A 24,366-nucleotide genomic window follows, 5' to 3' on the forward strand; every position below is an offset into this window, starting at 1 on the left:
TTGCTGTAGATCACTGTCTTATTAGGTCCTTGTTGCTTGCACAAACATATAATAGTCCCACAATGTACTCACAGATGTGGCTGCATAGCTTACAGAAAAATATAGCTTGACCCAAAATGAGAGGTAAGACAGACTACCTGATTTTATCTGGAAAAAAAAAAATTGATATTGAACCATTAATAACATGATTTCTGGGATTGTCCTGAATAGAGGCATTAGAAAAGTGGCTGATGATAGAAAATGATTACCAGACACTGTTCTCTGAATGTTCTACCACATTCAAGATTGCCAATTCTAGAAATGCTGATATTCTAATTCTCTCTCTCCCCACCTTCCTTCCTCCCTCCCTCCCTCCCTCTTTCATCTTTTCCAGTGGGATGAGAGAAATATAATGTCACTAGAAGGGATAAGTTGCAATAATACCTCAATCTTGTTATGTAGTTGGGGTTTTCATAATACAATGATATTAATTTTTTATCTATATTTATACTCTAGTGAATTTCTCAAACACATAAGTTTTAAACTGATGACTAAAGTATCCTTTTATTCTTACCAGCTTACCAATACATTGTTATACTGGGTGAAAAATATCATTCCTTGCCTCCTAGAAGAACGTATCTGTAAGCACATTACTCTAAATTGCCGTGCAAGAGTAGATCTGTTTCTCTAGGATTCCATAGATTTGCAAATACAGGGCACGGAGCTTTATGAAATGCTGAGTAAAGGTCAGTTTCTGTAAGGCAGCAGCATTTATTGAACTAGTGCATATCCAAAGTGAAATTTGGCAAATTTATTCTACACTCCTGTGTCATGTGAGGGTTATACTCATGGAAATAATTACTGTAGACATGTCGTACTTGTGGTGGAAAAACAAAGAAGCAGCTGCCATTGGAGGATCCTGTTATACCCCCTTCACCATGATCTGTCCACTCTTGTGGCTTGTGCGAAAATATATGGCAAAGGTACGAGTTTCTAATTTCATAACCATCTGCCCAGATCCTGACCCATGAATCTCACTGTGACGTTTTTGGGTGATTGTGCAGATGCCCTAGCCATATGGTGATTAAGGCTTTTATAGCGTTATCTCATTTTTGAGAACACCATCTTTCCAACACAGAAAGTATGAAGAAGGTCACAGTCGATAAATCTCATTTTGTATTGGTTTGTTCCCAAAAGAACATACTGTGTTTAAAATGATGCCATGACTTTCTCAGCAGGTGACAAAGGTTCACATGATTAGTGCTAAGTTATGTCAATATCATGTGTCTCGATGTGATGAAAATGGATCTTAACCTGTATGATTTTCTTACCCAAATACTTAAAACACCAATTTTAATCACAGGAAAAATATTGAAGAAACCCCAGTTAAGGACTGTTTCACTTTACACCTGACACTCTTTGAGATTTAAAAATACATTTATATATGTATATTGATGCATATATATTTATATGTATATAGCAATACTTTACATATATATATATATTTGTCACAGGCAAGGGTAATCTAAGGAAGCTGTGATTTGGATAGGTTTCTGGAACAGAAATTGAACCTAGGCTTAAAAAATGAGGAGAAGAAAACAGAGAAATTGCAATAAATCTTGGATTTTAGTTTTTACCAACACTTTGCATTGCTTTATCATTCAGTTTATTAGGTGTAACTGCCAGATTTTGCATCTAGATGGCAGTGATCCAATAACAAATGGGAGAAGTTTCCTGGAGCTTCTTTAATTTGGCAAATGTACCAATCACTATTTCTAAAGAGCTTGATATGGCAAAAAAAAATTTTTTTCCTTTCCTTTTCTTTTCATATTTTCTATAGTAAAAGTCAGTAGGCTTTCCCCATCTCAGGAAATAAAAGGATTTTCAAAGGTCATTTGCCACTAAATGCTGAGGCCTTGGACACAATTCACATGATACTTGTATACTGTATTATGTAGCGTCAGCCACATTCCTGTATAATTAGTACTAATAATATGTCTTGATTATCATTAACATTGATCATTAACAACCGCATAAATTTATTTTTACTCTTATTTTAAAAGACTGTTGTCTGGTTCTAAGACCAAGTCTGTTTTAAAACTAAACCTACAATGTTTGACCCAGTACAGTTTCTACTGGGAAATTCAAGAAATGTTTTTCCCGACCATTGTCTTGCCTCTTCACTCGGAGTCTCTTCTGCCTGTCTCCTTTGCATACCTAGCACTGAGAGCGAGATATCTGAAATGAAAGCTTCTTGTGTTATTTTCCTGAAGTGAGAAGCTCAGAGGTCTAGAATTGGAGGACAGTCTAGGAAATTAATCACCACGAGGAAAGAGAACCTCTTGGTCGTGGGGTTTTTGCAATGTATGTCTCAGCACCCTTGGCATCCCAGAATAGTCCAGCTCCACTGAGCTTCATAGATATGCTTAGTACTAACCCTTGTTTTTTGGAAATGGGAACGTCTTATTCACATTAGCCCTAGCCTAGCCCCATGATTACTCGTTCTGTCAAGGCTGTAGAGGCCAATGAGGGTGACTTGCAGTGGTCTCAGTTTCTTTTGGCCACACAGTTTTATTATCTCTCATGTTTCCCCCCCCAAGAATGACTCGCTGTGAACTATGACCGCCTCTTCAATCTCCCTGCCCTCACAATGTATGCACAATCCTGAAGATTTTTCTGTTGAAATGATCACTGCTGGAAATCAGAGAGAAGGATGTATTTTGCAATTTTACCAAAATGAGAGACCATAATAACAATTCTAAGTCAAGCAATAAAAGCTGACTTCTAGTGTTTGAGTCTTAACTATCCTTCAGTTCCCAGCTCAGTTATCTGACTTGATCCCTTTGCTGAGGATTAGGATTAATTTTAAAATTTAGTTAAGATTAAAATGTTTTCTTGTTATCATGAATATTCTGTTTAAAGAAAGCAATTAAAAGATGTTGTGTTTTTAGAAAGGAAGATTATGGTGCAGAAGTGGATAATTTCTTAAAGACAGCATGAGGCAGTAAGAGGAAGACAAAGAAGACCTCCACATAAGCCTGCGTCGTTGGAGTAATAAAGAAAGAAAGATAATTTATTTTCATTTAGCGTTATTCTCCACAAACCTCACCTTTGTGGTAATGGGAAGCTATGGCTTGGCATTCATTAACTGTGGCAACCTTGGTGTAAAATCAAGAACAAAAAGTCAGGTTTGAGATTCTTGAAAGATAGGAGAGGAGGAGGAGAAAATTATTCTGTAGAAATTTGGTAAAGCATGTTGCTCATAGGTGGGGGAAGTTTTTATTCTGATACAAAGTTGCAAGCTACATGGTTCATTGCTTGCATACATTTGACAGGCAAAGCAACTTTGAAATCATATGAGAGGGAACTTCAGAAAAATTCCTGAAAATGTTTTACCCTGGAAAAGCTATTCAGGAATTTCAAAATTGTTTCACTCTGAAATAAATTGATCCTTTAATTCCATTTACCACAAACTCTTAATGTGCCCTCATATATGTAAATATCTTTATTCTCTTACGCAAGAATCATCATTGTTCAGTAAGTTAATAAGTCAACTTTCTTCTTTGGATCCATGCTTTTGTTGTGGGTGAGGAGGGATAATTTGTGTTCTTTCCAACTTTTTATGGCAATATATATTTACATAAGAAATTTAGGGAAAGAAAACATTCTCTCCAGCTATGTAGAAACTATTCCAAAACTAGATAATGAAATGGTGACCAATACATTTGTGGATAACAGTGATGTGTATTGCTTTCATTCACTTGTTTTTATAAATATTGATTTGATTCTTTTTGGACCGTTTATTTAAGTTGAACACACACATGTGCATACTGAATCAGAGACAGCAAGGTGCTTCAGTGTTCACCTACAGGGAGGCCCCAAGTCTTCCTGCCTGGTGCAAAAAAGGATACTACCTAAATATATCTTAAATTCTTTGTTTGCCTTTCATCAATTTAAAAACTGAAGGGGTGGAATCAGGATCAGGCAGTAAAAGATATTACAGGCCACAAGCCAGGATGCTAGGTACCTGGGTCCTTGTGATCATTGCTAAGTTGTTATATGTAAATGAAAATATATGACATTATATAAATACATAATTTTATTTAAATACTATAAATATATTGAATATAGTTATATGTTCACATATAATTTAAATATATTTAAGTGTGTAATATATTTCCAAATAATATTATATTATATATGTGTTTACATACATACACACACAGAGGCTGGAATAGGTGACGCCATGGTGTAAATCCAAATGTTTAAGCATGTTACTATCCTAAAAATTGAGATTAAAAATATCAATTTTCTACTAACTTGCTTAAAAGGAGATAGGTGATGCTTTTTGGAATGAATGCAAATGTGCTATGATGTGAAACATACACAAGCATTCTAGTCCTAATTCTGGTGTTTATTTATTAAAACTAAGCTTGAATCAGCAACTGGGCTACCTAGTCACAAAACAAAAGTATGCTTATTTTATTCTTCTACACAGAGAGTCGCTGAGGGTAAATGGCAGAAATCGTGTGATCCTTGGGAGAAAGTTTTTGCTCTCTAAATGCAGAATATTTGCATTGCCATCATCACTATTATGCGGTAGCTACATGAAATGCAATTTTCCAGTGTATTCCTATAGACTCTATCTCTTGAAAGAAATGCATTTCAAAAATAAGTGGAACTATTTCATGGCTAGAGTGCTCAAGAAAAAAATCCTATGCTTCAGAAAACCACAATTTTAGAAATAGATGTAGCAAACTAATATTATCTGAAACTCCCTACGAGATTATACTTTCTGAAGAAAACTGGTATACTTTAAAGGAAATACTTTAGATTGGCTAAGTTATTTTTCAGCATTCTATTTCAAGTTCTCTTGTCTACTGCGAAAAGAAAAGGATCTATATGCCGCATGATGAAATGTGTTAGAGATAGCCACTTTCTAAAATTTTAGGAATAGATTTTCTAATGCCTAAAGATATTTTTTTTTAAACTTCATAGAGATAAAAGCGCTCATAAAAATTTTATTTGCAACACGTTTTTCAACAGAAGTAAGTACCCATATAAACTTCTAAGATGGTTCACTCTTGGAACTTTCAATAAAGCCAACAGATTCTACCTTGGTGATTTAGTTGTCAGTGACTCCTTATATAGCAATAAAGTTAATAAGAGATGACTGTGACTTTATTAGAAACTATTAATTTTTATTTTAATGGCTAACTTAAAATATTTGAGAAGGAAGGGAGTAAGGTGTGTACCTCATAACACGTCTCACATGAGGCAACACTACCTGTAGTTTATGCACAAGTCACTTTTCTGAACATGCAAATAAGTATATTTAATCCAATCCTCATGCTACATTCACTGTAGATATTTTTTTCTGGATAAATTTGGTTAAACTCACATTTCTTTAAAAACACAAAATGCTATCAAATCAGAAATTGATGTATAAAATTGCATAGTTGAAATTAGTTACGTAACTATTCAGCATATGGCCAGCATTATATAATGAATTTATTACAGACCAGGTATGTTTTTCTGTAGTTAAAGCTTACCTTCTGAAAATTATTACTCTTTTAAACTATTTCTATAGGTATTTATTTATAGATTGCCGTTTGAGCACGTGTAAAGATTTCTAGGCCTTTACCTGAACTTTTGAGTAACCTGGGACTTTAAGTTGAAGTTTGTCAAATTAATACATACATATGTAAGTGTATGTTAGTGCTCCAAGAAGGCCTAAATGTTGAAGAAATTGGGAGTTGGAAAAACAGAATTGTTGGTATATAAAGGAACACAAATCAGAAATTTGTGTGCCCTGTTGTATCATTTTTCAATCCAGAGCAAACACTAGCTGTATATTATTTTTGCCTACCATAGTTATAGAATGAGATACAAACTCAATTACAAAGGAGAGTCCGTTTGTGATTACTAGAACTTTATTTTGCTGTACTTCCCCTGGTCAACCACCTTAATCAGGAAATAAAAATACACCCCAAAACATACGAGTTCCCGCACTGCCGTGCTAGCAGGTTGATACGCAGATAACAGGATGTGCAAAGACCTTACTTGGTTAGCGTAGATTTGTGAAGGTAAACTAGACAAAAACATACAGCACCACATGTGCCTTAGTTCTAGATGGGTAATCCAAAGCGATTAGAACAATGTTTATGTTTCTTTGGATATACTGCCTTTATTTATTGTGTACTTTTTGAAACAGTGCTGAGCCGTTTCAGTACTTAAACAGCAAAATGAGGATTACATTTTAACTTCCATAAATGTTTGTTCTGGGAAAAATCATCATAATTTGATTTCTATTTTTAGAGGGATATGTTTACTTCTTAATAATGGTTAGTCATATAGTATAGCATTTAATTCTGTTAATTTGAAATGATGACAGAACTACTTCATGGATGGCATGTCAGTAGGAAGCAACTGTGAATAATAAAGGACACCTGATTCATACCTTTTGGACTTTTGGAGGTTAGTAATACGGGAATAAATAGGAATATCAGACCAATGTCTACCACCTATTTCTGAAAAAAAAAAAAGTAAATACACTAGTGTACATATAGGAGGTTTTCAAAAGATGGGTGGGTCAATGAAAACTGGAGTTATTCCATTCTTTCTTCTTGTGTTTCTAAAACAGGCATGTTTGTCTTACCTTCCTTATAGCTTTATGCTTTTATTGCTTTGGTATTCCTTTTGAGTTGTGAGCAGGAATGAAAAGAGATTAAGGCAATTTTATTAATTTTTTTGAATGGTCATCTAGAGAAAAACTCAGATATTTTGTGATAAAAAGCATACCTTGTAGGGAGTACTGTCTGTTCATGCAATCACCATATTCTTGTCAATAGGCATGTTTGAGACACGATGCATTATCCCTGCATTTATCACCCAGTGCGCTCACTCTTTTAAGTTTATTTGTACTTAGCAGTGACTTTAACTTATTTGAGGGCTTTGTAATTTAGTTCCTCATAGTCACGAGTAAAATAGATGTATCAGCATTTGCAATTCTTGAAAGGTCTATTTATCTATTTGTTTGAAAGGCAGAGTTAAGAGACAGAGATGCTCCATCGAAAGGTTCACTCCTCAAAGGCCCACAGAACGCAGGGTTTGACCATTCTGCAGCTAGAAGCCACAGACTCCACCCAGATCTCCATGTGAGTAACAGGAACTCAAGTGTTGGAGACATCGTGTGCTGCCTTCCCAGGTACATCATCAGGAAGCTGGATTGGAAGTAAAAAGCCAAGCCTTGTACCAGGCACTCTTTATGGGATGATAGTGGCTCAAGTGGCCGCTTTGCCCTCTGTACCACAGCACCCAGCAGACATCAGGTGCTGTCATTCTTACTGAATATATATTCCCGTTAGCAAGTGCCCACTTATTCTCACATAAACTCTGTTAGGTGGATTTTAGCATTACTTGAATCAGGCCTCATTCCTTTGACCCAGTATCTCGTCGCAATAACTCAGGAATTTGGGTTAAACATTTATCTATTTTAGGCAAAAAGATGTGTTCTGATACAGCAGTAAGAATTCATCTATTCATTGATTTAAACTTCCAAACTTTTCAACTTTTTCAGACTTGCCTCAATATCTCTGTTGTAAACAAACAAAATGTTCTAAACAAAATGGAACATAATTGTTAGAATAAAATCCTTTCCAATTTCTAACTGAAGGTTCACAATTTGCAAAACACAGATGACTGAAGCATATCAATTATGTAGAGTTTGGCCTCTTTATAAAGGTTCATTGTGTAGTGATTTCCATGTTTATGACAACAGTGCAAACTAGTTGTGACAAAAATGTGACTCGTTTCTCAAACTCTGAGTTGAAGACAATACGTGAGTAGAAAATGTGAAGCAACTACAGAATTTTCTTAGCTAAAAAAAAGAGAAATAATGGTTTATTTTCTACAGTATTTGAATCGGGAGCTAAAACAAATAAAATACAGGTGCAAAAACAGTTATGTCTCACCAATAACAAGATAAAAAAACATGTAATTGGGCAGGGTTCCAAAACTCAACTAATTAGCAAAGTAGTAAGCAAATATTAGTGAATTATGTTTACAATGCCACAAATCATTTTTCATTAAAACCTGAAACATTAATTGCATACTTATGGGTTATCCATAATTATCCATAAAAATGGTTACTTCAAGTATATCAGATCACCTATATTTAAGTGGATTTTGATGATTACAGAGAAAATGTCCTGTATTTATGGTATTGTTTTAATTCATGAGATGCATAAAGTTCATCAGTAATTAATCATGTATACCTATAAACAGAGTTAAGATGACTTTTCTATGCAAAGAAAAGACAAATGGCCTTATAATCTTTTCACAGCCATATCTACCCTTCTATCAATAAGCAGTTTTGTTTATTCTAAAATTGCATTAACCAAAGGGCAGGAACTAAGATGCATGTGGAAGAGTCAGCCCTCTTTCTAGAATATGTCAACTGCAGATTCAATGGGCAAATACATAGTCCCCTGGTCCACTTTGTCCATTCCAAAATGCTTGTGTGGTTTCTAGAACTTTTTAGGTCTTCCTAAAGTTTCAGAACTATGAATCTCAACCCTTACAGTGTATCATAATTAACTAGGAATTTTTTTTTTTCCCTGTAGCCAGTGTTGTGGCTCAGTGGATTAAACCCCTAGTAGCAATCCTGGCATCTCACATCCCGGTGCTGCTTAGGGTCCTGGCTCTTTTGCTTCCGATCAAGGGTCCTGCACATGTGCCTGGGAAGGAAGCAGGTGATGGCTCAAGTGCTTGAGCCCTGTGGGTCCACATGGAAGGCCTGGATAGAGTTCCTAACATCCACCTGACTCAGCCTCTCTCTCCTTCTCACTCTGCCTTTAAAATACATAAACAAATACATGAATAAAATGTTTCTAAGGTACAGTTATCTGAATACAACCTCCAGAAATGTCTGATTTGTTAGTCTGTTATAAAATTCAAATGAAGTAATTTTAAGACACTGAGGTGACTCTGGTATGCAGATATAGGCTGAGACTCACTTCATTCCACAAGGTGTATTTCCAGACTAATTTCCCAAAGCCCAAACATAACAACGTTGGTGATGTATTAAGAAATATAAGAAATACATCATTATTTCAACACATAAAGAATGACATTTAAAAATGCACAATATATTGTGCAAACTAAAGAGATTTACTGTCTTACTAAATAAGGCAGGTATACTAATTATGGTTGAGCAATGATTTCACTGAAAAATGTGTGTCTCTACATAGCCAGGAAATGCTTGACCACATACATAGAAACTGTCCCAGGGTCTGATCCCGACAGATGCCCCTTTTAAGCACCTGTTGGGTCAACTCTGCCACTGACCCTTTAAATGGGATGGAGTCTTAATTTCACAAAAGCATCAAGCCATTTGGAATGCTAGAAATGCACACTTGCTGCTTGTGTTGCATTCCAGAAAACGTCTCCTGAATTACAATTTTCATCTTTGATTGTGTAGAAATGAAAGAACTCTACATACAGCATTAGGATAAACTAGCTGTTTGAAAAAGTTTACTGAAGTTGATTTCAGGTAATAAGCCAACAATGAAGAAAACATTGTTGTGTTTGCCATCTGAGGAGTTTGCCAACAATCAACTTGTCAGAAAACTAGAATTATGGTTGTAAATCTAAGAATGTTGGAAGCTCATCTGCAAAGCTGTTTTATAGCTCTCCCATTGGAGGATGTAAATTTTCCTTTGGTAATAATGGGACAGCTAAAATGCTTCATAGCCTAATACCCCACATACGTCTGGAGGATTCTGTTCAAAATGGACATAAATTAATATCTTTACCTCAAATATCATTAGTCATTTCTATGTATGGTAGAGCATTGAATCAAGTTCCATCAGGCTGAAGGTCATGGGTGATATAGCATCATTCCAATATTTTAATTCTGAGACAGCTGATTTACTCCCTGACCTTACGTTATGAGTGGGCGGATCATCTTCATCTTTCTGCCTTCCTGCCCTTTCTAAAAATAGTAAGGCCTCTAACAAGGAGATATTTTAAGCAGCTCATATTCACTTGTCTCATCAGGAGCAGCTTATTTTGGCCACTTGCATGTGTCGGGTTTACATGTGTGCAGAGCTGAACTTTGGATGTGTTGTCCCTACTTCTCACTACTGAGCTAAGAAACTTGCACACAAAAAGGCTGGTATTGCTAGCTGAGAGTTTTGGCTACAAGTCAGTGGGTAAACATAAATGAAAGGAAGCTAACCTTTTAGGAAAGTGAATATGCTCCCGCCATCAGCCATTTCAGACATTCGCACACCAGTCCTGAGGTTTTTGGATCTGTTGTCATAAAACCTGGCTGTGATTTTGCTCCAGAGACTTCCACGATCTTGCCGCTTCTCAGAAATATTTGTAAGAGACACTGCCAACTTGTGGATAAGGGAAACTAATGAGAAACTGCCAACTAAAATTTGAACAGCAAAACCCAACACAAGCAAAACCAAAAAATCCAAAACAAAACCAAAACCGAAAAACTCAAACCACCCGTGCTCACAAGAAGACGCGTAGAAAAATACCAAGATGTAATTCTGATTTGGTAACTGGATTTATCAGTCAATTGACTGGCATGCAGTGGGTACTTTGTATTTTTCTACTTTGAAGGAAAAACTAGTGCAAATCTTTGTTATTTTGCATAACTGGGACCAAAACATTATGAGTGTGAGAAAACATAGACTCTAAGAGCAAGATGGAATTTCAGCAGGTAAACCCTCTTCCACAGTCATGTCATTCCAGTGCAGTTGTACGTGGGACTCGTGTTTGCACCTCTAAGAAATTTCCATTTTTTCGCATCAAAAAATCCAGATACGAAGCTGAAGCTGCTTTCTTCGCTAACCTGAAGCTGTCTGATTTCAACATCATTGACACCCTTGGAGTTGGAGGTTTCGGACGAGTGGAACTGGTAGGTCACTGTTCTTTCAATGCTTTTGGAAATGTCTTCATTCCATTGTTTCTCCTTTATTATCATTGGTTTTCATTTAGTACAATGACAATTAAATATGTCAAGCAAGTGTGTGTTTGCAACAAAGTAGGTTATGTTACAGAGTGAATAAATGAGGCATAAACATCAAATTACAAAAAAATCTCTTCACATTAAATGAAAACTTAACTCATTGACTTTTTAGTGAGAAGTCGTGAAGCTGATTTCTTTAAAAAAACATTTTAAATTACACTAACTTATGGGATACACTGTTCTAGCTGATATGTCATAATCATTGTTGCCTTAGTTCTAAGCAATACTTACAATTACAATAAGGTAAATACATCTAAAAGAAAACTGTGTGTGTGTGTTTAGGAGTATAACAAATAAAGTAACTGTTCTTATAGTAGTCCTCTGATTCTATACCTGTATTTAGAGTTAAGGATTTTACTATTTTATAAATTTATTTCAAATACTAAGACTTGATAAAGATGAAGACATTTTTGTTCCAGCTCACAATTCTATAATTGTGGTATAAACACAAAAGCATACTCTGTTTTGCATCTGGTTCAAATATAAAATTTCAAACTGACACATTGTAACAAAAGTTAGACAACAGTGGATTCTGGTGGCTGAGATAGCTGCATTCCAAGACGGTGAAGATCAAACTCTGATTTGAGCAGGCACTTTCCTTTCTCTTTCTGCTGAACATGGCAGGGTCTCTGGTATCAGACACCGATACAGTATGTGAGGAACTCCCCGTGTTTGTGTACAGTGCAGTAAACAGTTACTGTTGCCATCACTCCTCAGGAGAAATCCCCTTCCATTAAAGGTGGAATGACCCAGAGCTATTTCTGACAAGTGTTCATGTGAGCTGCAGCTGGGATTTCTGAATGTGACAGTCAGAAATTAGACCAAGTTTCCACACCCATCATGCACTTCATGGAGTTTGCATTTTGTTAAGGGTAACCCTAGTTGGAGATACTGTAATGGTACTTCATATGATTTTAAAATCCATTGTTTGCCTATAATGATTTGAGTGTTTTCAGTTGCAAGAGTGAAAATCAAGATCTAGAAAAAAGGGGGGAAACTTCATGTTTGGTTTTCAAGAGCTTGTTGATTTAGCAAATGAGGACATGCTATTTTGGTTACCAAAAAAAAGTCCACATTATAGCTTTATGATAAGAGTTCTCTTATCTTTGATCTGGGACTCTTCAGGATGCAGGTGAGATATTTAAAGAAATACAGGAATTTAGTTCGGATTTTTGAAGTATTGTAATATTGAACTATTATTACTAACAATAATTATTAATAATATTGAATAGTCAGAATTCTTGAAAAGCACTTTGAGATCACATCAAGCTGAATAGTTAAATTCCAAGTTGATAATGAAAAATTTGTAGGAAATAATCTATAAAATCTGTAAGGAAATATAAACGGCGACAAATTTAAAAAGATAAAATGTGGCATATAGAAAGTAATGCAGTTTTTTTTTAAATGTGTGTGTGCCTCTTGGTGTTTTTGTGTCTATCTAAGCATCTGTATGTTTCAGTGTAAACATTTTCATGTGTAATATCTATCCCAGACTATACTCATTAGTTTATCCTAATTCTAAATTCATGGACATTGTATTTTGTCTCTTTGACACAGATGTTTAAAAGATAGTGGAACTCCTGTAAAAACTTTTAAAACCACTGACTAACAATAAATCCATATGTAAAATGAGTATGTAGAAGAGACAGGTCTCCCTCACTGCTGAAGTCACACGCCCTTTTGTTACCTTGCATGTCCCAAAACATGGTGGGACAAGCACAGTGCCTATACTGTCTTCATTTTAAGTGGGATCTGCATTTAAGTGAGCTGTGCTGTCCTAGATTTCATTCTCTGACCTACCATTCCTTCCTGACTGTCTGATCATATTAATTCCTGGAAATGACTCCTCTGTGATTGTTCATCTTTTACATGCAATTAGTAATGCTAGAATTGGAAACTGGCCTAAAAACTTCAATTATAAATACATGTGGCAGTCATCATGTATAAATGAATTACCATGAAATGTGTTGAGATGGGTGCCTGTATCAATCATGGTCAGGAGGAATTTGCAGTCAGACCCCGGTTCTGTTGTAATTATGTAAGTTTTCTCTTGGCCAGTCTCTAAGAAATGATGCATGCAAGATAAATTTGTCTCTCTAATAGAGTGTTGGTTCTAAGCAGCATAACTCATTTAGACTTATTCTACTATGTATACAGAGCATTGAATATAGAAATTATCAGGGGTTACAGTTAGCTACTGTCCTTTTATTTGCAATTTGTTGAATACATACATGACATTGCAAAATAACAGAACGAGGTGAACTTTAGCTTGATAATAGCATTTTCTGGAAAAAATCCCAAGGTATAAGATTATGACATCTTCCATAATATATTAAGAAACTCAGAAATTTGGAGTTCTTGACTCTATTTCATGCTAGATCTGCATTAAGTACAGATTGATTTTTTTTAATCGCCTCTTGCCATATAGATTGTTATTATGTTATGATACACCCTTCAGACTTTTTAGCAGCTCTTAATTTTGTCATTTATATCCAGACAAAGATTCAGAATTTTTTTCAAGCAGGAGAATTTCTAAATATTTTATTATCAGTTTTTAGAGATGGGGTACTGATTTGGCCAATAATAAATTTAAATAGTTCTAAAGATGGATTTATTTGAAAAGCAAAGTGGCACAGACAGAAATAAGAGAAAAGAGATTGAATGATTGATGGATTGATTGATTTTGTGTCTAGTGATCCGTTCTCTCAAAGGCTACCACAGCCAGGTTTCATCTAGACTAAAGTCAGGAGCTTGGCTCCAATCTAGGTCTTCTACGTGGTGGAGGGGAGGGACACAAGGAGTTAATGATCTCCCAGTATTCCCAGGTACATTAGCAGCAAGCCAGATCAGAAGTAGAGCAGCCGTACTTGAACTAGCACTCTAATATTAGATGCTGACATCACTAGGAGCGATTTAACCCACCATGCCTTTGTGTTAACCCCTTATATGTTGTTCACTGATAACTCTATAAGCTTGAAGTAAAGACCCAATGAAAATATGCAAAGGATTCTTTGACTTTCCATCTTTGTCATAATATGAAGGTTTTTAGAAGCTTTATGGAAAATGTGCATTACCTATTCTATGTTCTGTTCACTTTTTGAAACTGTGTCGCACTTTTAGAATCAATCACCTTGATTAGTTTAATGTCAGATATGTCCTGTTCACAATAATTATCTGTTCAGGGCTACCAGTTTAAAATATGTTGTCCATTTATGGTATCAATTATAGCAGAACCAAGCTCTCTTAATATGTAACTTACTGATTAAAGCTGCAACTTCTGCTGTGTAATAATTGCATCATTCCTTTAGTTTAAAACATTTGATTACAAAATAATATTGATTTTACAAATCATAACAAAGAATTCATTTCATTGCTCTATTACCACATTCCTAATTTACCCTTCTTTTATTTTTGTCAGAGAGGTTCCTGCTTTACACAATAGATTTGTACAAATTACAGCCACTTATTTTTAATCTGGCAATGCTGTGTGGTAGTCATTTTAAATATTAAATATATATTTGTGCAAGAATCCAAGTGCTTCTTGTGCCATGGCACCATACTTGGATAAATAGAGGAGTCAAAGATAGCAAACATAATTTCTGCTTTTTAAAATTATATTTTTTCTATGTCAGTTACTATGACTATGAATCATGTATTTTCTGCAGGGAGTTACACAGATCAATAGAATGTAGCACATCACCCTAGAACTCAGTCTACTAGGAGAGACATTTGTGCAAACTAATGAATCAAACTTGCAAGAAATTATGAATACCACAGACTTGGTGCACAAAGGAGCAAAGCTTCCTGGGGAAAGGTGGCAGACATAGAATTGGAGAGCCTTCAGGAGGGGAGCTTTCTCTGGGCCTTACTTTGTTCCAGCTTTGGCTGCCCATCCTCTCTTGCACTGACCATCAGTGTCACTTACAGCCCCTAAATTAACTTAGATAGACAGAGAGAGACTAATATAGAAAGTTTTGAACAGACAGGAAGTCAGCTGGCCTATAATTGCTCAGCCTGTACCTTACTGGTCAGGCTCCCGATTTGGCTTTTCCTAGACCTCACTAAGTAGGATGTAGAGTTCAGTTATTCCTCACTTGCTAAGTTTTGGGGGATTTCTCTGCTCACCTGCCTAAGATTGTTCTATTCTTCAATAGTTAATATATGGCTTGTTAGAGTTATAAAACTGTTTTGATTACCCTAAAATGCACGAAGTATTGTAAAATCTTGCTTGTATATGATAAACTGCTAATTTAAAAAAAAAAAAATTGGAGAGCCTAGAATTGGAGTCCAGTCTCCCAGGAGGTGGAGGAAGCTATCACCTCCTGCTTTCCTGCTTCCCAGAGTGTGGGTAAACAGGAAGCTTCCTTGAGGGGCAGACTTGTGTCTCAGACCCAGGCACTCCAATATGTGGCGTGGGGCCCCAAGCAGTAGGTTAATATCTGTACCAGATGCCTACAGGAGACATCTTTCTTCTTAGCTTCTACCACCACAGAATCAAAGACATGTTATGTCACTGTCATATGTGTAACTTTGTTTTTTCAAGGTTTTTTTAAGAAGATTTATTTTATTTATTTAAAAAATCAGTTACAGAAAGGGAAAGACAGAGTCACACAGAGATCTTCCAGTTAATGGTTCACTCCCTAATGGTATCAATGAAAGCGCTGGGCCTGGCCAAAAGTAGGAGCCAGGAACTTCTTCTAGGTCTCCCATGTAGGTGGCAGGGGCCTAAACACTTGGGCCATCTTTGGCTGCTTTTTCAGGCCACTAGCAGGGAGCTGGATCAGAAACGGAGCAGCTGGGACACATGCTGGTGTTCAGATAGGTGCTGGCATTACCAGCAGTAGCTTCACACACTACACCTCGGTGCTGGCCCTACAACATTGCTTCAGTATTTTTCTCTAGGCCCTAGTGCTTGGACCCCTGCTGTGCATGTGGGAGACCAGGCTGGCTTTCCTAATATCCAGCTTCTCCCTGGCTGTTAGGATCATTTGCAGAGAGGCCCAGTGCATAGAAAGTCTCTGCCTCTCCCTCTTCATTATTCTGCCTTTCAAATAAATGTAGAATCTTATTTTTTTTCCCATAGAATTCAAGAACCTGAATTAGACATGAATTCAGAATAGATGTATTGACTATCTTCTCTACATTCCCATTTGTCCCAAACCTTTAGAGGAGTCCCTGTGCTTTCATCTTTGGAGCTATTATAGTGACAAAAGTGTCTGTAGAAAAAAACTCAGACCAATGCGATCTAAAAGTCACACAGCTGTGCAATTACTTTCTGGCTTGACCTCTTGCCAGCTGTGTATATTTAGTCATGGGCTTAAACCTTCAGCTTGTTTCTCCATCTAAAAATCAGCGTAATAAAGTATGCCACACAAATTTGCAAAAATGAGATAAAGTCAAGCTCCCAAATGGTGTCTTAAACATCACTGGTCAATGAGTGTAATCAATATTTTTATCGTTGAAAGAATGATCTTATGATTACTAGCTCTGTTTATTACTCTTAGCCATAGAAAATGAGAGGAATGGGATGATTGTGCTGCTTTTTCGCACATTGCAAAGCCAATCCTGAGAGTACAAGCATCTCTGCAATCTGAGTAAGAGGCAGAGGTCTCCGAATGACCTTCAGTGATAGCTTCTATTAAATTCCCCCAAACCACTAAAGCTCTTTACTTTCTGATCTGTCGTGAAAGGAGATGGGAAACAGTTTTCAATCTTCCCCAGGCTGAACCTGTGTGCACCTGAAGTTGTCTGCTTTTATTTATCCATTTCTCTTCCAAATTGTAAAGCCCCACCTCTCCACCTTTCCATGGGAGATCATTTTTGGTACAGCATGCTGAATTGTATCCAGTTTCTCCACAGCCTTCTCAATCCATGACACTTCAATTCTGTGTAATGAGGACCTGGCTCTTCCCAAGTGCCATGGAAAGGTTACCTCTCATCGATTCTCTGTTGCAACCTAGCTGACAAATCCCACAACAGGATCCGGGGAAGGGACAATGTGTTAGTAAATTGCAAGAGTCATCCCACACTACACTGTGGCAGCAGGGTCTGTGTGCACAATGGCACCCATACAATTCCCCCTGCATTTCTGCCAGCACTGTGACTTAGACGTAAGTAAGCTTACAGGACTGTCTAACCAAATGAAAAAAAAAAAAAAAAAGAAAGAAAAAATAGGAACCAAAAGCTGATTACACAAGTAATCAGATAACAAACTCCCTGCCCAGTCCACAGAGTTTTGTTTTGTCATTACGGAAGGCAAGCAAGTTAACTCCAGAGGGAAACCCCATGTAAGACGAAAACATTTCAAGCGCCAAGCCTTGCAAGCAGTGAAATAGAATAGCTGTGGAATTACTGGATGGCAGCAGTGCCGTTGGTGCCTGGTGTGACTGACACTGGCCCAAGGCCTCTGTGCCTGAGACACAGCCTCCAGACAGCCTTTTCTCAGGTTGTGCTCAACCTGGTTTATTGGTAAATACTGAAATCTAATCTTATCCTTCAGAAGATTAAAACCACTCACAGTGTAATAATTGTGAAAATTGGATTTCTAATGAAGTGAAAGAGCAAATAAAAACTCAATCCAGTAAGCACTAATTGAGCATTAGTGTTGGTTTTAATAATACTTCACCATTAATAAACAGCCACAGATTGTTTCTAAGCAGAAATGACAAGCTAGCCACGTCTCTAATGTATGGAAATGAAGTACAATATGCCTCAATTCATCTTATGGATATAAGCTTTTGTGCACGGATACATAGGGTATAGTTTTTTTAAACATGAATGACAACCGTTACTTTCTTACATACCTGGTATAAGAGCTTTAGATGCAATTTATTTTTTGAGAAACATTTTATAGCAGTTACTCGAAAGTGATATTTCAGAGTAAGGGGAAATGTTCACAATGTCTCCTTCTAACTGTCATGAGATTCTAGAAAGATCACCGTAAACACAGAAGGTTCTGAGCATGGTTTGCCAACACTTAAGATAATTGTGATAAAAAAAATTTTTTTATCCAAAGTTAACACTTGGGCCACCTTCACCATTTTGTTTTTTTTCATGAAGTGAATTTAAGGACACACCGCATTCAGAAAATACTGATGTTACAAATCTCCCAAAAGTCTTTGTTAGATATAAAGTATCAGATACAATTTTTTGTCTCAAGGAATTTCTACCTTCTAAGAAAAATAAATAACATGTGAAAATAGAAATCAAAATTCTTGAGGTTTGCATTAAATCATCAGTTACACAGAACCGTCCTTAGACTCTCAGCAGGGGAGAGGCCGCTTGGAACTGATGACAGGAAAGGAAGGCTGGAAATGACAACACCAAAACCAGGCGCTTGGGAATAGGTAGGGATTTCAGTGAACTGATGGGGAAAGGCCACTTCAGGGAAAGGTTACGACATAAAAGGCACATGTTGTCACAGGACGCCAAAGCAAATGATCACAGCAGAGCTGTGTGAGGGAATCAGGAGAAATGTGAGATGGCTGATCAGTGGAGTATATAACTGCATTGTATTCTTAAAGAGCATTAGACCTAAAATAGAAGAAGTATCAGCACATTGGATCAAGTCATGGGAGTGTGTAAACACAGACTTAGATCTGAATTTCCAGCCATGAAATTAACGCATGTTCTACAAGGTGACTGTGTGATCTATTTTTAAATGGTTCTGCACCCAGAAATAAACATCTTTATTTCAATCCCGATTGTGGTAGTTTACTATTGCAAAGATGAAGTCCACACCCCTGAAAATTTTATATAAACTTTTCACAGAAGGATCCCTTCCATGATCAGGAAAACTAGCCCTCTTGCATATGTTAGAAATGTCAAAAATAGATTCTTTTACATGACAAGGTTTCTCTTACTTTCTGGAAAGACATGTAAAGCAGGTGTTTCTGTATTCAAGAACATTCAAAATAGTTCTCATTTTGTCCCTCATATAAGTAGTCCAGACATTATTGGCACGTACAACATTACTCGCCTCACTACTCAGTCAGGAAGTCAAAAGCTTGTGTGGGCCAGGTGCCATTGCTGTTAACCTCTCACTCCAGCCAGCTGCTTGCAAGTTCATGGGAAGAGTGAGGACAGTGGACTGTTCATAGCAAAAGGAGATTTTTTTAAAATGCCAACTCAGTGCAACCACTGACTGGTCATTCCCGTGACTTAGGGTATGACCTCCATGTGGAGAAGCCTATTTAAATATTCAGTGTGTTTCTTTCATAGATGTGACTGTAAGCCAAAATCTTAAGTCAATATCTTATTGAAGTGACTTAACTACACATTAAATATACATGCACTTGTAAGCAAAAAAAAGATCTTGTGATAAAATGCAAAATACATAAAACCAGTAATACATCTTTTATTCATTATTAGAAAGAGTAAAGTTTGATGATGTGTTTTGAGATATTTGATAAAATTATAAACTATTTGATTAAAATTCTTATAGAATGTAATTCTTTTAAAACTTTTTTAGGTCTTAAATATGATTAGAACGTAATATTTTTCCTGAATTAGTTTGATCACATGTCAGAAGAGAATTGAAATTTTCTAATCTGTAAAGCTTCTGTTTGTGCTCATCTTAAACCTTCAGAGTAAAGAATTCAAAATGTGTACATATGTTACACAGTTCCAACATAATAGACTTTATTTTTTTAAAAGATTTATTTATTTTTCTTGGAAAGGCAGAGAGCAGGAGAGACAGAGAAGAAGATCCAATATTTTATGTTTTAAGATGTAAATATGCTTTAACAATTAGAGAAAATCGAATTATGTGAGATACTCATTGTCAATTTGGAAATGTGTAAGCAAGCTTCAAAATTTATGCATCAGTATGTTTACATGACTGAGATTATACATAAAAATTAAAATTGTAGGGGCTCCACATTGAGCTGCTACCTGTAATACCAACATCCCATGTGGTTGCGGGTTCAAATCCTAGCTGCTCCACTTCTGATCTAGCTCCCTGATACAGTGGCTGGAGGGCAGTGGAGATGGCTCAGGTACTCTTGCCCTTCCCCATTCTTGTGGGAGACCTGGGTGGGGTTCCAGATCCTTGGCTTCCACATGGTCCAACCCTGCCCAGCCTGGCCTTTGTGAGCATTTGGCAAGTGAACTAGACAGTGAAACCTAGTGTGTGCATATGCTTTTTCTCTTACTCCACCCCTTTTAACTCTGCCTTACATCTGAATAATAGAGCTTGAAAGAAAGCGAGAGAAAATAACAAAGGGATGAAAGTAATGGGGGAGGGAGGGAGAGATGGAGGAAGGAAGGAAGGCAGGCAGGCAGGCAGGGAAGCAGGGAGGGAGGCAGGCAGGGAGGGATGCCTAAAAGGAAAAATTATTTTCAAAAAAAGGGAAGAGATTAGGGGCCAATACTGTGGTGTAGTAGGTTAGTCCTCCACCAGCATCCCATCTGGGTGCTGGTTTAAGTCCCAGCAACTCTAGTTGCCTTCCATCTTCCTGCTGATAACCTGCGAAAGCAGCAAAAGATGGCCCAATTTGGTGGTCCATTGCACCACATGGGAAATGCAGAGGAAGCTCCAGCCTCCTAATTTCCCACTGGCCCGGCTCTGGCTATTGTGACCATTTGTGGAGTGAACCAGCAGATGGAAGATCTCTCTATAATTCAGCCTTTCAAAATAGAAAGTGTTTATAAAATTAAAAATCTTCAATAGGGGGAAGAAACATCTGATCACTTGATGATGGAATGCAATTCCAAGTGTAACACAGTTAATCATGTAGCCATCAATTTAATAACTTAAAAATTACGTAACATGTATTAAACACACACTTATAGAAAATAAATATTAGCTCTAAAGGATGACTGATGACATGTGCAACATAAAAATCTTTAATGCTGTGAAAATAGGTAACTTCTGAATCCAGATGAATTGATGCTAATTCCTTAGCACAAGAGAAATCACAAGGTATTTGATCTCTAAATGAATTCCAAGAAATGGCCCAACCATTTTTCATGGTATAATTAAAAGTAGTGTTCTGTTTCTTTTGTCAAAACTGAAAGGTGACTTTCTCTCTTTAAAGATTTGGTTGTCTACAAGAGTTACATAGTCAGAAGGAGAGACAGAGATATTTCCATTCTGCTGGTTCAGTCTTCAAATGGCCACAATATCCAGGGCTGGGCCAGACCAAAGCACAGAGCCAAGAGCTTCCTTCAGGTCTCCCATGTGTGTAGCAGAAGCCCAAGCACTTGGACCATCCTGTAAAGCTTTTCCCAGATCATTAGCAGGGAGCTGGACTGAAAGGCGTTATAGGCAGTAGCTTGATACACTGCACCACAGAGCTGGCCCCTCGGGTGAATGTTATTTTTTATTTAAAACAAAAATTAAAAAGAAACACTTAAAATTCCTCAAGAAAGCTAGCTTTTCTTTGGATCAGTCTGCACTTTAAATACATTATTTGATATTTGTTTTACCATCTATAGAAGGATTTAAATATTTAATAAACTTAAATAGGATTGCTGTCATTCTGGGTAAGAGACTGAGTTGAATGTGTGGAGGAAAATGAGGCTGGAACAAGAAAAGGTTTTTTTTTTCCCCTCTGTCACTTGTATAATATCCATCTATGAATAAGAGATTTCTCAATTTTTGCACACCAAGCCTTTGCCTAGATAGCAATACTGTGTCTCTACATCCCAGGGCAAAAAGCTTGGCAGCTCTGTCTTCTCTGAGAAATTTTGCATTCACTGTGCAGTTGGGTATCTGTCACTTACGATGTGGCAAGACCTTTTGCTCTTCTTCCTGACGTGTCCTGTGGAGCAGATCAAATGCTGTGCTTCATAAGTTTTACACATTGACTAAGAAAAAAATGTTATTGTGTAGAGCAGGGAACTACTGGAGATAAAATTATAGATAAGTAGTGAAACAAACATGTTTCCGTGAAAGAAAGTTATTTGAATGGCAAAGTTTAAAAAAAATAGAGAAACACACTCACACGCACCTATACACCCACACATAGAGGAGGTGAGAGTTGCAAAGACTAGATTTACTCTCTACTTGTTCAGTCCCCAAATATTCGCAGTAGCTAAGATTTAGCCAAAGTCGCGAGTTTGCAATTCCATCTGGGTCTCCCATGGGGAAGTGGCCACTTCTGCTGCAGTCCCACGTGCACTCCCAGGGAGCGAGATAGGAAGGGGGGCAGTCAGGACTCAAATCAGCACCCACATGGGATGCCTGCACCAGCTTAACTGAATGTATGGCACAGGTCGTCAAAAAGGACTGTTACAAAGCGACTGAGGCAAGAGTGTGTCACTTTTGCTTAAACTTTCCAGTGCAGTACAAATACAGAGGAAAACATGAATTTCAATAAAAAGGCTATAGCATTACAGTTAGGTGTAGCTTCTTAAGTACTTGCGATATTTTAATTTTTAGATAAAATTAGAGAACCAATTGTCATCTACTAATGGTAAAAGGAAGTGCTTCGTTGCTGTTGTTAGGGAGTGTTGGGAAATGCAATCCAGTGATCATTTGTAGGGTGGCTTTTTGAACACCTAGGTAGAATGCTGGACTTTCCTTCCATGACAGTAAGCATGTTCCTCCCAAACAATGCACATTGTACTTTGCCATGTCTATCAAGTTAGCTGAGCCACAAGTCATAAAACTGCTCTTCTTCTCATTGTGAATCTGCCTGAAATTCAGAGCAGACTTATTTGTAGTTGTTATTTTTCATTCAGTTGGGACAGCTGAATTATAAGCAGGCTTGATTATGAATTGCAACAGTAAAGTGGCATTTCTGATTATTCATCTTAAGTTTCCCACATATTTTGAAATTTGTTGTAGAGATTGTAATTCTTTTATAAATTAGTTTTTCCAACTGAATGAAAAATAAAGGCTAGAAATTATAAATGTTATCTAGAGTTTGCCTCTTGTAAAAAAATTCTCTAGCAGTTTTTCTGAGGGGTAATTAGCATGTCATAAAATGTTTGTATCAGAATTTCACAGTCAACATCTATTTCAGTTTTCAAACATTTCTGTCAACTCCAGTAGGAACACGTATGCCATTTACAATCTATTCTAGACAGGCAGCTATTAATTTACTTTCTAGAAGTTTGCTTTCTGTGGTGTATATTTTCTTAGGTTAAAAAGTGGTGCTATACTAAATGTTTTTATTGTCAACGTGTATGATTGTAGAGTTGAATAATCTAAATGCTCAGTTATTTAATATTCAGTAACATTGCATCATTTTTCTTCTTGAATTTTCCGGCATATCTAGAGACACATTCTAACTTGCCTCACCTTTGTGACTATATTCAACTGATACACAATAGGGTGTTTGTTTCCTAAACATAGAACCTATACCAGAACACAGAAAGGCAGAGAAGGTGTCTGGCAAGTGTTGGGAAAGGATGAAAAGAACACTCAGTGTTGATGCACTTATGGAGTGAACAGATTTGTTGACTGTTGCTCTTAATGGCTAAAATGTCGTGTGTTTTTGGCTTATTGTGTAAAGCCTGGTTAAGAACTAATGGAAACAGAGTGAAGTGTTTCCAGCAGTGCAGCAAGGTTAATCTGATGGGATACAATACTAACATTCACAGTCTAGGGCCCCTGTGAGCTCATGCTCACTCTTGCATTCTTTCTCCTTAACAAAACTGTGCTTTGCACTATATTGTAGAGTTGTCATGAGTTCCTTAAGTTACCTCAATTTGTGGGAAACATGGGTTAACCTACCAATCATAAACCATTACTGAATTAATTTTAGGTAGCTCACAAAGCCATTTCCTCCCAGGTCAAAAAGGAGCCAAAAGCAAAATGATTTCATGCTTTACCACATGACACAGATTGTCTGATTAAAATTTTGTTATTCTGTTTAGAGAAATATTTGCCATTCCTGTATTACAGCTATTATAATAATATGAGCTCTGCCTAGATTCCCTAGTGCCTTGGAGCCAGTTTTAATATTCTTCTTGGGAAAGTTACTGCTATTTTTATACAAAGCATGTTCATGGAAAGATAATAACAGAGAGGACGCAACAGAAACTGATCCTATTTGTATGCCAAGAATGAGAGAAGAGAGAAAAATAGAGCCTTTATCTCCCAGAATATGTCTATACTATAAAGGCAATGTCATGATTTCAGAATGAACCATCATGATTTCTGCAGCCATGTTATGTTATTTGGGGGTTAGTTCATCTGGTTTTTGTCCCAAACTATGACCAGATGTATATTGTGCCATTTCCAAAAGATTAAAATCCATTTTAAAAATACCTAGTTATTAAATCACAGAAATGCTGAATTTTTCCATTGAAATGAGCCCTTGGAGAATATAGGTAGACATCCTATTTCTGAGAAGTGACATAAAGCTCAGTGACATTACATAACTCATCATGAA

General features: G+C 36.8%; 1 protein-coding gene across 3 annotated transcripts in view; it reads left to right on the forward strand.

The window, feature by feature from the left end:
- The window catches only part of PRKG1 (protein kinase cGMP-dependent 1), a 1,092,100-nt gene that overhangs the window by 1,048,725 nt on the left and 19,009 nt on the right, over window positions 1-24,366 (forward strand). For all 3 annotated transcript variants that reach the window (XM_040975781.1, XM_040975780.1, XM_040975782.1), the window contains one exon: window positions 10,816-10,912. In XM_040975781.1, the coding sequence (XP_040831715.1) occupies window positions 10,816-10,912 (97 nt within the window). The remainder of the gene's footprint in view (window positions 1-10,815; window positions 10,913-24,366) is intronic.

This window comes from Ochotona curzoniae, unplaced genomic scaffold (genome assembly GCF_017591425.1).
Source record: "Ochotona curzoniae isolate NIBS_2020 unplaced genomic scaffold, NIBS_Ocur_1.0 contig_2692, whole genome shotgun sequence".
Classification (NCBI taxonomy): Eukaryota; Metazoa; Chordata; class Mammalia; order Lagomorpha; family Ochotonidae; genus Ochotona; species Ochotona curzoniae.